Below are 15,386 nucleotides of genomic sequence, written 5' to 3' on the forward strand. Positions count from 1 at the left end.
TATCTGTGGAATACCTGACCATAGTGTAGGCACGTCTATTCATATTTAGAATATTTGAATTGATTTTAGAATAGCAATCATGTTTCAAAGCCCCTATTGCTTTTTTGCATTTGGCTGTCTGATTTATTTAATGTCATATTATTATATGAGAGACATTTTGTAAAACTTTTTTGTCTTTAGTGACAAGTAGTAACTGACATACAGAATGTTTTATATAAAGAAACGCTTAATAAAAACTGGCTGTACTTGTAACTGCTATCTGTTATTACCATATCCCTTGTGGGAGCACCAGTAGGTACGAGTAATTAATGAAACTCGTTAGCTTAAAGTGTCTGTCACCAAGAAAGTTGTTTGCCCCGTTCCCTGTAGCGTGGGATGAAGATATGCTAAACGTATTAATGATATTTTAATCTGCATAGCGTTCAACGGATCTGTCGAACACTGGCCGAAAAGGTATTGCGACCGTTACGTTTAGCCGTGTTCGACCTCATTTCGATATTCAAATTAAACGAAAAATCTTTTTATTGACCTAGTGGGACATAATTTACGATTACAGAAATGCAGATTGCAGTACTTTTTATCAATTTGAGACCTAAATGCCTAACTCCGCGATTAAGCCTTTAGCCAATTTACCTACATTACCTAATTGCCCTCGATTACATGGGACTCATTAAGCGCCTGCTTTTGGGAACAAAAAACATTCATGACCGATTTCGTAGGCTTTCGACAGCACTATTCAAATTTTGAACATAGAACAAAAGAACATAAAAATGACAGATAGCTGCCAGTGAAACTGGCTATTAAAGGTACGCGTCCACAGGCCCGCATCGTACGCATCGCACGTAACGGATTTTAGTTTGTCTTGTATAGAAACTCATACAACTGCGTCCATTGATCCGCATCGTACGGACCGCATCATCAGCAATGCCTACATGCGATACATGATACGTGCGATGCGTACGAAGCAGGTCTGTGGACTTAAAAAAAACATCGCCGAATTGAGAACATCTACCTTTTTCGAAGCCGGAATAATAAACAAATGAATGCATAATAATATTTACAACTACAAGGCTAAGAACATGACATTGTCATATGCATTATGAGCAATGAATGATTATATTACGAATACGATGCATTGTAAGAACATTGTTTGTCCAACGAATTAGCGTACATCGAGATCAAATACGTGGTCTGAAGGCCACCGGTGATGTCAGTCGGTCAGTGTGGGCTTGGACAAATATTACCAGCTTACAACATAGTTTATTGGACAAAAACACTAGCCTACATTATGTACTAAATGATATAATAATACCTAAACTATTCGCATAATATTCGTATGAATGAATCATTTTACTAAGTAGGTCTACGCCAACGTTGATGTGAGAGGATATTTTTAATCTTAAAATCTCGTATTTGTTACGCGAATTTTATCGGAATTTGTGCAGTAGTTTTTGAGTTTAGTGTTAACGAACGCTGGCTAAAAACAAAAGCTGCTAATACAAAAATAATGTCAATCTATTTTCCTTATAATCACATTGTAATTTTCTCAGAAAACCATCATTCTTAATCAAATACGCCAACAAAAAACTCCATAAGGTACAAATTCTACCTAATGACGTCATCTTCACACCATAAAATTTTGCCACGCGATTTTGATCCATAATGACATAGTAATAATACATCTGAGACCGTAAAATCGATTGACAGCCTCTTTGGTCACGGTTATGTGACATGAGTGATGAAAAACAGAACATTGAGTGTGAAGATTTCAATTGGTACATACTTAAGTACAATGTACTTTAAAATACTATTGTGTTATCCAGATTTCCAATGTCAATGTTAAATGTCAACATACTACAGTCTTATTCTTGTATTTGAGATGAATGCTCTTTCTGTAAGCCTCGTAGAATGAAAGAAAATACGTTTGGTAGATGCTAAAAGAATGATTCAAATCTTGACTATAAGTTCTTCTAGAGAGAACGGTGTTTAAACAAATGTTTTTTTCAGGCAAAAGTTTAGAGTTTTATAATTAAAGTGTTATTAGCCCAAACTTATTTGTCTATTTATTTGTCAAAATACACGCTAAAGAAATCAAGTCTCACATACTAAAGAATATTACCAAATTCTAAATAACAACATCCCTATTACGTATACACAGTCTCGCAATCTTAATAGAAATTATACTCTTCATAATTCACTTACACGTAAGACTTTTTACGGAGCAACATTTAAGACAAAAATTTAAAAAATTAAAAAACCCGACTGCATAAAAAACACTTTAAATAAAAACTGAAAATTAAAAAACAAGCTTAGTCTAAAAGTGTAGATAGCAATGTTATTACCACAAAATTAAATAATTTCATAATCAATACACAAAAAATAATAATCTTATGCGAAACATAATTGAGTGCAACAGTCGGGACCCATATTGAATGATTTTAGTCTAGTTTATTTAATGGGTATTATGAATGATTTTAGTCTAGTTTATTTAATGGGTCCCGACTGTTACACTCAATTATGTTTCGCATAAGATTATTATTTTTTGTGTATTGATTATGAAATTATTTAATTTTGTGGTAATAGCATTGCTATCTACACTTTTAGACTAAGCTTGTTTTTTAATTTTCAGTTTTTATTTAAAGTGTTTTTTATGCAGTCGGGTTTTTTAATTTTTTAAATTTATTTATTTTTATTTAACACTTTTTAGTTAGTTATAATACGGCTATGTGTTTCTCAAGATTTCACCCGCGACACGAGAGAACTACTTCCAATACCAAGATAATAAAAAAATAACACACGTCGATCCAGTTATTTTAGATTGATTGCGTAACACAAAGAGAGTAAAGGAATTAGAAAAAGAAGAAGGATTAAGGGCAGTAAAATTTACTATTTACAAATTTCGTAAACGGTCTAATTCTTTAAAAGAATTTTCGTCGTGTGGACTATTTAATATTTTTTTTGGATCTTTTATTGTGAGGGGTTTTTGTCCGTAATAGTATTAATCCTTATCCTTTTAAATAGTCTATTAATTTTCTACATTAAATGAAGATAAAATTTGCTCTTTACACTGTTTCAAAATTTCTACTAGTTTTAGACAAAAAACGGTCTTTACAGTTGACGCGTCGCATGGGCTATATGTAAACGACTATGTAGATAGATTCCTTATTTAACGTTCAGCAAAGCGAGGGCGGGTCGCTAGTCCTTTATTTATAAATAAATTCATTGTAAATAATTTAGTTAAGACGTACTTTTATTATCACTTTTCACTTTTAAGTTCAGACACCGCTAGTCAATCGCGTCGCGTAGTACCTATACGAGTATTTAGTTTGGATAATAAAGAACATAATTGCACATAGTATTTTTTTTTCTATATGTCAGTGATATACCATTTTGGAATCCTCATGATGAGCTCTTTAATTTGATACCCATATTGTAGCAAAGAAAAAAAATTTTTTTTTTTTTACTCCTATCTAGGGCGCCTCACGGCCGCCATGTTGGTTTTTGTTTTACGTCACATATCTAAGAACACTTGGGTAATTAAGACGAATCCAACGATACCCTGATTGTCGAAATCCATCAAGCCGTTTCGAAGAAATGAGGTAATAAAGAATATTAGGCTCATACATACAAGATACGCGCGAAAAACATAACCCTTCCTTGGCAGTCGGGTAATTAGATTACAGGTTCACATTGAAAACGGCGCCCTTTTGATTTTCCTGCTCCTTGCAAATTGAATTCATTATGAAACTTTTCCCTTTGTCCCTTGTTATAAAGGTTTGGTATTCAATGCAATGGCGATAACGTTAAATTCCCATTTATTTTATATGAATGTAAAAAAAACTTGCTTTTACATTCAGCTTTTACGTTTTGCTAGAATATTTTGTCCATAAAACATTTGGAAGAAATATACCACTTCGTGTATTGTTGATATAAAAAAAATAGAATAGGTATCGTTCTACAAACATTTCTCTATTGCAAATTCATATTTCAAGGTTAATGCTAAATCCAACAAAAAATATCTGAACGAAAATCACAGCGCTCCATGAACTTACATAAAACAAAATCGAAACCATTCGTTTCGAGAAATACCCAATACTTATGCGAAATGATAATACAATTGCTGCTAGTAACGTTGAAATAATAACCAATGCTCATTTTATAGTCTTCATAAAGCACGGAACGAAATTCCCGGCATGCAAATCGGAACAAACGAACTCCAACGAACTACGAAACAAAATGGCGGAGTTTTTGCATTTCCCTAAATTGATTAATCACATGTGTGAGCGTGTGTACTGAGCACATGTCACGCACGTGCCAAACTCGATAAGAGGATTGGAAGGTTGGAAAATGGAAAAATTGTGACCGTTACAATTTGATTTTCGTTCGTTCCACTGTTGAAACAAAAGTCTCAATATAATTATTTTACCGAAATACATTCCATTTGTAATCTGCTCTAAACACATTTTTGAATTGTCCTAGGTAAGAAACTTGTTCTAGAATTCCCTATGATTACGGAGTTAAAAGCACCCTTGAACTTTGATGTCGTAAACCTAACGGTTCGACTGGTTGACTGGTTGTAAACAAGGTTTACCCCACGTAGCCAGAGCCACACTATAAAACTGAAGGGTACCATGTTTTACGCACACGCTCACTTGTTTCCGCATACAGATAGAAAATAGTGATTGATTTATAGCAATAACGTTTGTCATACTCAATATCCATTCCGACACGTAATAGGTACTGTTCTTTTTATGAACATAAGAATGACAGATGTCAGTTATCACTAAGGAGGTTTAAATAGAAATTAGAAACAGTTCTTTTTTCAGTCTAATATTTTTTTTTTTTATTTCAGTAATTTTCCTCGTTTTATATGGATGATATTATTTTCTATTCTGTTTTAGTTATTTAGCGTCTATCCAGCATAATATACAGCACGTGTACATCAATAATAAATAGAGGTTTGTCTAATAGACATCGGTTGTCTTTTACGTGACTTATGAGGTTAAAATGTACGAGATAAGGGGCCCGAAGGTCATGGTGATCCGCCATCTGTTCCTACACCCATATAAAGTTGTAATGCATCACTGTCAATATCAAGAACTTATTTACGACCTTACACTGCTGTTTGTAAGGTATATTTTTGAGTTTTCAGTGGCTTTATGACGTCATTTGTCAGTTTAATTGGCATCGAGAAATTGTGTACCTTGAACTGTGACTTAAGGTTGAATGAAAGTGGGGTAATGGGAGTTGAAGGATTGTGGTGTTTTGGAAGTCAATTAAATGTTTGTTTCATGTATTTTCTTACTGAGAAATACAAAGAAAAAAGTATTTTATTCTTAAAATACATTCGAGTCTTAACATCGTTTATGTCATCGGGGAAAAAATACTGAAAAACATCACCATAAAGTAAAAAGAAAATAGAATTTATATTTCCCAGCATTTCCTCTTTCACCGTTCGTGTGTGTTTGTGTGTGTGTGTGTGTGTGTGTAAGGCTGTAAGCATTGTGTATTGTAAGGCCGTAACTTGTAACTTGTAATATGGTTTAGTAATTAAATACAAAGGGCCAGCTAAGGTCTTTCTAACCTAAATAAACAGTCGTACGGAACTGGGAAACAGGCTGTATAAATTAACATAAGAACCCGTTCTAGTACTTGCTATGTGCGATAGAGAAAGAAGAACATTTGGTCCCATTTTTACAGTAATAGAATATTACCTACTTACTACCTTAGTAGTAAATTGTTTTAAACACCTTTTGTAAATACATGAAAATAAAACTTTCTTTATAAGGCAACAATTACAGTCAATGTATTTCTCATAAACTTCAATTCGAACGATCGAAAATCGTTTAAAAACACAATAAAAAATTACGTAAACAACTATAAAATCCAATTAAAATCCCTTGACCTATGCGAATGTGTCATTATTTATACGATTTTGGACAATTAAATAAATAAAAACGTGTTCATTACGGTCATTATGGTTTGGACAAATTATTACGAGCGTTGAGCATTTAGGTCATATTATTATAGCCATAAATGTACTTTTATTACATTTTTTGACACAAATTATTATTGGTATGTAATAAAGTGTAGTTTTTATTGAGGTAATAGCCTTCCGTAATGAAACAATGATCATATTTTTTTATTAAATGACAGCTCTGTTTAGTCTGTTATTTGTAAATGTCATTCCGCCATTACTGAGTCTATGAACGATGTCTATGACACGTAATGTAGTCCAATTTTGAAAAAAAGATATTGATGCTGTTTTGTCACGTTTATTTTAGTAGTCTCGCTAACTTAATGTGTATTTGTAATTCTTGTGATAATAATATGTAAATCTATGCAACGTGATTTTACGTCTCATTTCTTAATTCTAGTTAATAACGTCATTAAAATTCAGTTCAATGCCTCCCTATTTTTTTAGAAATGTCGTTTAAGGTTGCTGTAAAGCTGTCAACTAGAGCCATGTCAATAAAAAGGGGGATAAACGATATGACTTTCAAATTTTCCGTTTTTACCACCCAATATTTCAATAAACACATAAAATTTCTTATATGGAACACAGAATGATGTTATATTATTCCTAAAATAGCGCGTTTTCAACTTCCAAATTTGAACTTGACAATCAAAACCCCACGTTTACTGGCTGTCAATAAAATATGATTTATAGTATCTGTGGGTTACCTTGATCTTGTTAAAGTTAATAATATCGTCATTTTCAAGTATTCTGTATTATAAATTATAAAATTCATATTGAAATATATCGATGTCTCATGCTTAGTTTAAATATAATAAATTATAATTGCACAAGTGGGCGGGTTTTTGATCAATAACTACTGACGTAAGTCCTCTATTTCTATAATGACATTACCATAATAAAAGAAAATAATAATCCGTCGTAAGAATATTAAGTAATTAACGTTTTTATACAATTCTGTCGGAGTTACGGAATTTTCATTTTAAAATTGCCAACCAAAGAGGAATGTGTGAAGGACTCTTTTATGCGATAAGCAGAAAAAAAAACTCGAGTTCCGTTTCCCTTCCTTTTGAAAAGCGAACGTAAAACTGCGTGGAATAAAAAAACATGGCGAATGACGGTAAAGGAGCACTTGTTTCGTGTACGTGTGTGATGGTAATTTTTCATTTGTATAAGTGTTTCAGGAACATTTTTAATAAGTAATATGCTCGTATTTGCCTAACGAAGTTTATATTGCAATCCTGTTTTATGTTACCTACGCGTTATGGGACTTTTTTAAGATTTATAGATAGAAAATAGATACATAATGAAAAAAAAAACGCTTCTCAAATTCCTAGATGTCGTCCTCATATTTATTTACTTACTCTCCGACTGTATTTAAAACTTCATTTGCGTAAACAATTTCAATAGGTACAGAAAGTCCATTTTTTTAACGTAACTCAGGAAAACATGAAAATGAATAACATTTTTCCGAGTCGAGGCGGATATTGCAGAATTATACGGGGGCGTTTAAATTTCCGAGCGCTTTAACTCGACTTAGTTCACTCCAGTTGTTTTTCTGTAATGGAAATATGTACTCGAAGTACTGACAATTTGTATTTTTTCCGACATATTTAGGTACTTGCTTTTGTTTTTCCGTTGTAGAGATGTGTGTATGTGTGTGTAGGTAATGTGCATTTTGAATAGTATATAGATAATAATGCATTTAATATTACGTTCTTGATTGTCAACGACTTCATTGCATTATTAAATTACTAGGTAATTTTTCGCGGTTTCAACTGCTCTACTCAGTGCCTATTGATCGTAGCGCGATGTTTTAGCTTACAACCTTCCTCGATTAATGGACTATCCAACACAAAAATAATTTTACAAATCGGACTAGTAGTTCCTGAGATTAGCGCGTTCGAATAAACATACTCTTCAACTTTATATAGGGTGACTGGTAATTAGTGAACGATATTTAAAAACGTGATTGTACTCATGATTACAAACAACTTCCCCAAAGAGACATTTTTGTATACACATTAGTTTTAATTTTATTACCAGACCCATGTTGCATTTGTGCAATATAGTATAACCATATTGTGCAAGATTGATGTTCAACAACTTTATTGTATTGCAAAAATGGCTATCAGTTTCTCCTAACCTGTCAAAATACATTTCCTACTCTATTGTTTTCAAATTAATGTTAAGGATATCTTAATGTGTATCTGAAAGAAATAAAACAATTGTTTAGTAACTTTCGTCATACTTTTTCAAGTGGTGATTTATTACCGGTCAATGGAATACTAAAGTTAAATGAGGTCGATATCGGATCCACATTAGTGTATGCATATTTATTTCATTTCCCAACGCTACTTTGATGTCTATATAAAAATAACCTGTCGTAAAAATTATCTGATGGATGGTAAAAGTTTGAGATGATTTTTAATCTATAATTACTTGTACGGATGTGGTAAGAGCTCTCCTTCCGTTAGTTTTGATTTCGAAAAAAGATAACGTTATGTTTGACTTCTATATTTTTTAAAGCTGTAATTTGAGACTTACCGCCGTACTCAGAGTCAATTAATGGTTACTTGAGTCAATCCTTAGCGATGGTTTTCGGAACAAAATCGTTACTAAGAAATAGTTTAAGTAACCATTAAATGTCTCTGAATGCGGCAGTTAACATGTTTTCTTAAGTATTCGAATAGGTAGAAGTGTCACCGTATGCTACCCAAACAGTTTCGTTTACATAAAAAACAGGTTTTATACAAATATGGTATAATATTTATTCTGTTGTACCATAAAATGTTTACGCAACGTAATACACATCTTTAAAAAGGCAAATCATAATTGGAATACAAATTAGGGTGAAGGTTGAATACTGGCCGCAAATTAACATTAACTGACCGTGTAAACATAAATTAAAAAGAAGTTTTCCCGCCAACGAGGAACAAATATGGCGGCTAAAGAAAAGTAACTAAAAAGGTAATGGCAGCATTGGACAAAGATAAATATTTAAAATTCACGCCTTCGGAACTGTTTGGATTCTTTTTATGATGTAATTTATTACATTTTTAGGGTTATAAAAGCCGCACTATTACTAATAGCTCAAAATTTGGTTTCACACACATTTTGACAAGTTTTTCGATATTTATACAAAATGGTAACAAGCAAGCAGATACTGTATAAAATAAACATTATTAATCAGCTCCTAACAGGTATGTGTGTTGTGTGTTATATACCAATTAAAATTACGATGAAACACACACCGTGGTAGTAGTCGCTAATTATTTAAGTACACACTACACATCTATTTTACAAACACATGAAACATGTACAAATAAGTTTACCATTACATTTAGGTACATTTACTTAATAAATATACGGACGAGCACCTAAATGAATTAAGACCTGACCTCCATTTAATGACAAGATTAATTGAATGAAAAGATAAAAGTCGTTCATTGTTCAATTAATGAATGAATGAATGAACTAACGGTTATGGGATTTAGAATTAAGGACTTATGAATAAAATGTAAATTAATTCAAATATTCGGAATAAAAGATTTTTGCCTTAAGTAGAAGAGTAATAAAAGTAAAGGTTTAACTGTTTTAGGCCATTTTTGGAATATACAAGGAGACTAAATAAATCGGTTATCGGAATCATGTAGAGACATTTTTAGTAAAGTAATGCACGTTCGGGGAACGAGGCGAACAAGAAAATAGCTAAAGTTTCAGTAATAATAGCAAGTTATTACAGTTACAAATTGTTTTGTCGGATTGGACTGAAAACATGTCTGTCTAGGCAAAACCATTTGCGGAGTTCGCAATCAAAAAGATTGCTTATATACGCGACATTGTTAAAGTAATTTCGTAGAAAAATTTTGACAGCGGTTTTACGAGCTCTTTTTACAACTGGGTTGACGACACAGATAAAATCTTTAAGTTTTAACATTCATGCCATGGTAGATATTTATTTAAATGCATCATTGTGATTGCTAGTTGATAAGTTTTTTAAGAAAAGACGAGACGCGTATTTTGAATATAAAAGTTTTCAAACAAAATGTAGAGATACCGGTTGGTTATGTTTTGTAATCTGTGTACCGTTTTTGTTTTTAAAACATTTGAAAATGGAAGTCGAGGTGCGGTTTCGTGAGCTCTGCTACGTTTTATAGATGTATGGCGCAGATATTTAATTACTAAGTAAACGTTTCTAGAATCTAGGCTCAGTAGGACGTCAGGCTAGACAGCCATAGCGCTTTAAACCTGTTTTAATTGAGAAAACCAGTTTAGTAGAAAGTGTAGCTTTCGTAATTATTTATTCATGGACATTTCTACTCTAGATTACCATCTAGTTTTGTTTTAATTACTGTTTATATTATCAGATAAAAACAATATGCATTGATCTTGAAACGTTCTTCCGTAAGATTAAAGTTAATATAAACAAACACGTCAACTAATGCAGACATCAAGATAATCTTCATCGTCTGAGGCATTATTATAATCCGCTATACTCCAAAAAGCAAAGAAAAAAAATATAAACACCTGCAATTGTTTTCCTCGCATCACCAAGAAGGCACTGATCTCTTAACGCACAACAAAACTTCTTATTTTCTCTCTCAGCAGTTGCATTTGGAAGGAACATAGACAGTATCGCGACATCTTCATTATTTTCCCGTGCCCGCCGTATCCTTTCTTGTCCAACTGTTTTTGTTGTTAAATGTAGACGAGATTTAAGATCTTCACTCAACACGTCAGCTGACATTTTTGGCTGTATAAAGTTGTAACTTAGTTTGAGTGACAATTAAAAAAAATAAAATTAAAAAAGCGCGCCAAGTTTGACGTTTGTCCCGTTCGGATACGCGCGTGTGTAGGCTTCGCGGCTCGCGGTGCGGTACTGAGCGGTTTGACGGACTACAGCGAGGGCGCGAGCCGGTGTAGGCACGATGTAGGCTGTCGATTAACTTAATTGATTGGACGCGATAAGAGATGATTCGGATTCCCTTCAGAGATGTATCTTGTCTGTTATGTTATGAGGAAGTACGTCGTTGTACTAATTGTTCCAATAGCTTCGTATGAAGATGCCGGTGGTACAATAGTTTACAATAGTGTAGTTTTTGTGAGACTTTACGTAACATAATGGTTCGATAGATAATATCAGAGATTATAATACATATTAATAACAACCCACATGACACTTTTTGTGTACGAATCCCAACGAAAAAAAGAATAAAATCTAAAGTAATTTACCGTCAAAAATACTCAATATATCAGTAATGTGCTTAACAAGTATTGCATTTAAAAACAAAGGTTTCTTTATGAATGGTGCATGTATGCAACTGATAAGGTTAAATGCACGTGTTACAGTTAACTGATATCACGTTTCTAACTCGGATATCCATAAACTAAGTAATTAGTAGCTCTTTGTTCCAAACTAAATGAGTGTCCGAGTGGCAATGGAGTTTTATTAGGTGGTTATATATCTATAGTAGAGCAAACGTTTTTATTTTCTCTTTAGAAAATGTAGATTTTAACAGAAAATTATTTTAGTTTTGATATTCTGAATATAGGTTGTATGTTTTATAGATAATTTAATTCATAAGAGATTTATTTTTGTCAGGTTCTCGGAAAAACATCGAATTAACAATGAAAAGAATAATATTTTCTCTGAGAGATAAGTCCGAAAATACTCATACCTAAGTATAAGTAAATTGAGATAGAGCAAAAGAAAATACACGATACCTATTTGGAAAACTATGCTATTAAAATTTTAGCATTGTGTCCTAAGTCATAGACAGATAGACCAGGAAAGCACTTTTGAACGTCAAATCAAGTACAATAATATTAAACATGTCTGTCTGTCGGTAAAAAAATAAGATAAAAGACATTTAAATCTATTTGCACCTACAACAAACTTAAGCAGTTCGGCAGTTCCTATACATCTTACTCCCTAACCTCATAAACAAAGACTCATACATTCAACTGAATGTATGAGTCTTTAGGTAGGTAACTACCTAGAACTCGTCACATTTCCACAAACAGTTGCCATATGTTTCACTTCACTGTTACGGCGCCATCTTGCGCCGAGATGTTCTTGAGATTTCCAATGTTAATTTAAGATTTTATTGTTCCTAAGACCTAGTGCTGGCATTGCAGCCTACGATCAATTTGTAAAGCTTATTTACTGCACTTAAATGGGTACTAAAAGGTTGCTGCACAATTGTTTTGATTGACGAGTCTAAAGGTATTATAGGTGCAACATGTATCGTGTTTTTATTCCTTGATCTGTTATGTTATGTTATGTTATTTATATGTTATGCTATACTTAACTGTATAAAACTTGATTGTTGTTTGTGTGTTTAATATCACAAATCTCATGTTTAAGAAGTTTTAGTAATAATCTTGAATTTTTGGCCACTAACTGGCCCTAGAAACTTCGTTCCATCATTTTTTTTCTCACTTTTTAAACCTTCCCTGGACTTCATAAATAATTCACGGCCAACATTTGTCAAATCGGTCCAGCCGTTCTCGAGTTTTAGTGAGACTAACGAACAGCAATTAATGTTTATATATAAAGATTTAACATCACATCACATCTATTAACTAAGTATGTACTAAACTCTACACTCTATCATTAAAGTTTTAATAAAACGTCATTACTTTGATCAGCACGTTAACATATAAATAAGTAATTAAAATTAAACTAATCTTATTCAGAACTACACACAAAGATTTTAAAAGACACGGCCATGTTGTCATCGTTGTAAAAATAAATCAAATCAAGTCAATTAATGATGATTTGACGCCATATATCTTCGAAATGGTTGATGTAATCTGCGCCGGACATTTATGACTAATATTAAATAATTCAAAACTGTTTTATTGGGATGATGTTTACCAAATTAAAATTTACCGTTGTGTGTTAGAAGTGTGTGCTGAATTGATCCCTATTGCGTATGTGATAAAGTTTTGATTGATGTTTTTAAGGTGTTTATATTATTAGTACCGTTTTGAAATTTGTGTAACATAGTGTAATATTGGGTACATATCTAGGTTTACCTTTAGTTTTTGGATAGTTAATCAATGTTTATATTTCAGTGTAAAAACTTTTCACCATTTGTTTTATAATAGGGGGTGAGCCTATTGCCATATACTGGGCAGAATTCCAGACTCCGTGCTACTACTAAGAAATTTTAGAAAAACCGAAAAGAGTCCAGTAATACTTTGCCCGACCCTAGAATCGGAGCCGAGACCCCTTGTCCGGCAGTCGCACTGGTAACCACTCGACCAACGAGGCAGTAGTTTTAACTACATTATTTAAGTATTGGCACTGTCATTAGAACTAGAGACGGGATAGTTAGTGACCATGTCAGTTTAAAAACTTATATTGGCACTAGTAAGAAAATTATTCTCTTTTGTGATTAAAAACATGTTTTGTCCTTTAGTAAGCAACTCTAAGGTCAACTAACACTTGCAATCATAATACGATTATGATAAAGTGTCACTTGTTATCATAATTTATGTCGAACCTTGTCCACAACTGCAATTTGTATAGAAAAAAGATGACTGTACACTTACTGTCATACTCAGAAACATTTAATGGTTATTTAACCCACTCCTTAGCATTTTTTTTCGGTAGAAAATTGTTACTAAGGAATATTTAAATAATCATTAAATGTCTCTGAATGCGGCCGTTAGTCTTGTATTCACTGATAGTACTTATGTATAATTTCTTTATGACTTCCGTGAATAAATTTTTCGGCGTCTTTATACTTTTTAATAAATACAATAGAGCTATTACATTATCAAATATACATCCTAATTTGACAGCTGTCATATAATTAACATTGTAAATATCTGTGTACATGGGACGACGGTGGTTTGAAAATGGAATGTTATTTTGAATTTTGGAAGTCATTTGAATTCTATAAGTTGCTTTGTTGTTTTTATTAGTAAGTATGTAATAAGTAAACATTGTCGAAAATATTATAACATGATAATATAACATGATTATTACAACATCAATTGTTTTGGTCATTTTTATCATAATGACTTCCAATGAAATATGATTAAAAATAACACATGAAAAACTCTCTGGTTTGTTTATTTTAGGAGTTTCAACTGGATCCATTTAACCGCGTTTTTGTCTTAAGAAAAGCATATCATATAATATCATTACTCAGTTACTATTGCTATCTTAATGTCTTGTACCAATTAATCAGCCACAAGAGTCACTTCAGATAAAATACGACAGCTGTACATGCAAACACGACCTTCTGAGAACTATTTCCATTAAATTAAATAAGAGTTTTTAAAATTAACACCCGATTTCGATGATTCACACTCAATTTTACTTATAAGGGCTTATGGCAAGGTCGTTCAGTTCCCATAGTAAACGACCAGACAGCATTACAAGCTATCCCAATTTGTCAAAATTATTGAAAGAATTTTCAACCTTACTTTTAGTTGATTAAGTTGAATATTGAATATGACAGTCTGGTGTAGCTCGATGAGCATGTTTATACTATGTTTTAGTGATATATTCGGATCATTATAGATGTTATTTTGTCATTAAGAAAATCGTATGTTTTCCGCCCACACGTGTGTGACTCAGCCTTTAGTTAGTGTCATCTGTAGTTATAAAATATAGATGAAGAGTTAAGACTTATCTATAGTACTATCAATTACAGATATTAGAAAAAATACTTTAAAATAGGAACACATATTGAAAGTATTCGGGTCTTATGTTCTATCTGAAACGAATGGAGTTTCTTGCTCGTTCTTCTTCATTCGAAGCTACACTTTGGAACGAGCACTTAGCTTCACTGATGGACAATTCAATTTGACGTTTCAAAAGTGCCTAATTAAGGATTAATTAAAATAAATGCTTTGATTTTGACTCTATATTTATATGTCATGCAAACGTCACAACTGTTTCTCCTCTAGTAATAATCGAATTTTCGATATATTATGTATAGTTTTTTAAAAGAAGTTTTATTTATTAAATCTAGTATCTTAACATTTAAAATTAATTAAAAAAATAGGTATGATCGCAGCGAACAATAAGCATCAGACTTGGATTAGACTAGACATAGACAAATGACAAATAGTCTATATTTTTTATTCAATTCAAGAAGCAATGTGGGCAGTGATGTGTCTATCTGTTTACATTATAAATAATTAACAGTTTTTTTTTCTATTTTAATTTATGTGTTCGGAGAAATTAAAATGGATTTGTGGACAGGCGCCTTTTATTATATATGAATAATTTATAAGTATTTTGTTTTGATTACTTAGACAAGCTATTTGTAATAGTCATGGACGAAAATATATTACAGATATTTTTATATGAATGAAGAACTTTACTGAAATCACCTAGATACCTACTTGGCATTTGTTATTGCATAACGTTATGTTTCATTGC

General features: G+C 32.3%; 1 protein-coding gene across 11 annotated transcripts in view; it reads right to left on the bottom strand.

Moving 5' to 3' along the window:
• LOC118261899 (four and a half LIM domains protein 2) overlaps positions 1-15,386 on the bottom strand; it is a 193,114-nt gene that overhangs the window by 5,742 nt on the left and 171,986 nt on the right. Inside the window, exon 1 of one of the 11 annotated variants that reach the window (XM_035572927.2) lies at positions 10,508-10,856. The exons of the other annotated variants lie outside the window; for them this stretch is intronic. Within the exon in view, the coding sequence (XP_035428820.1) occupies positions 10,508-10,727 (220 nt within the window). The 5' untranslated portion in view covers positions 10,728-10,856. Of the gene's footprint in view, positions 1-10,507; positions 10,857-15,386 lie in introns of those variants that run through there. 11 annotated transcript variants of the gene reach the window in all.

Source organism: Spodoptera frugiperda, chromosome 20 (genome assembly GCF_023101765.2).
Source record: "Spodoptera frugiperda isolate SF20-4 chromosome 20, AGI-APGP_CSIRO_Sfru_2.0, whole genome shotgun sequence".
In the NCBI taxonomy this organism is placed as follows: Eukaryota; Metazoa; Arthropoda; class Insecta; order Lepidoptera; family Noctuidae; genus Spodoptera; species Spodoptera frugiperda.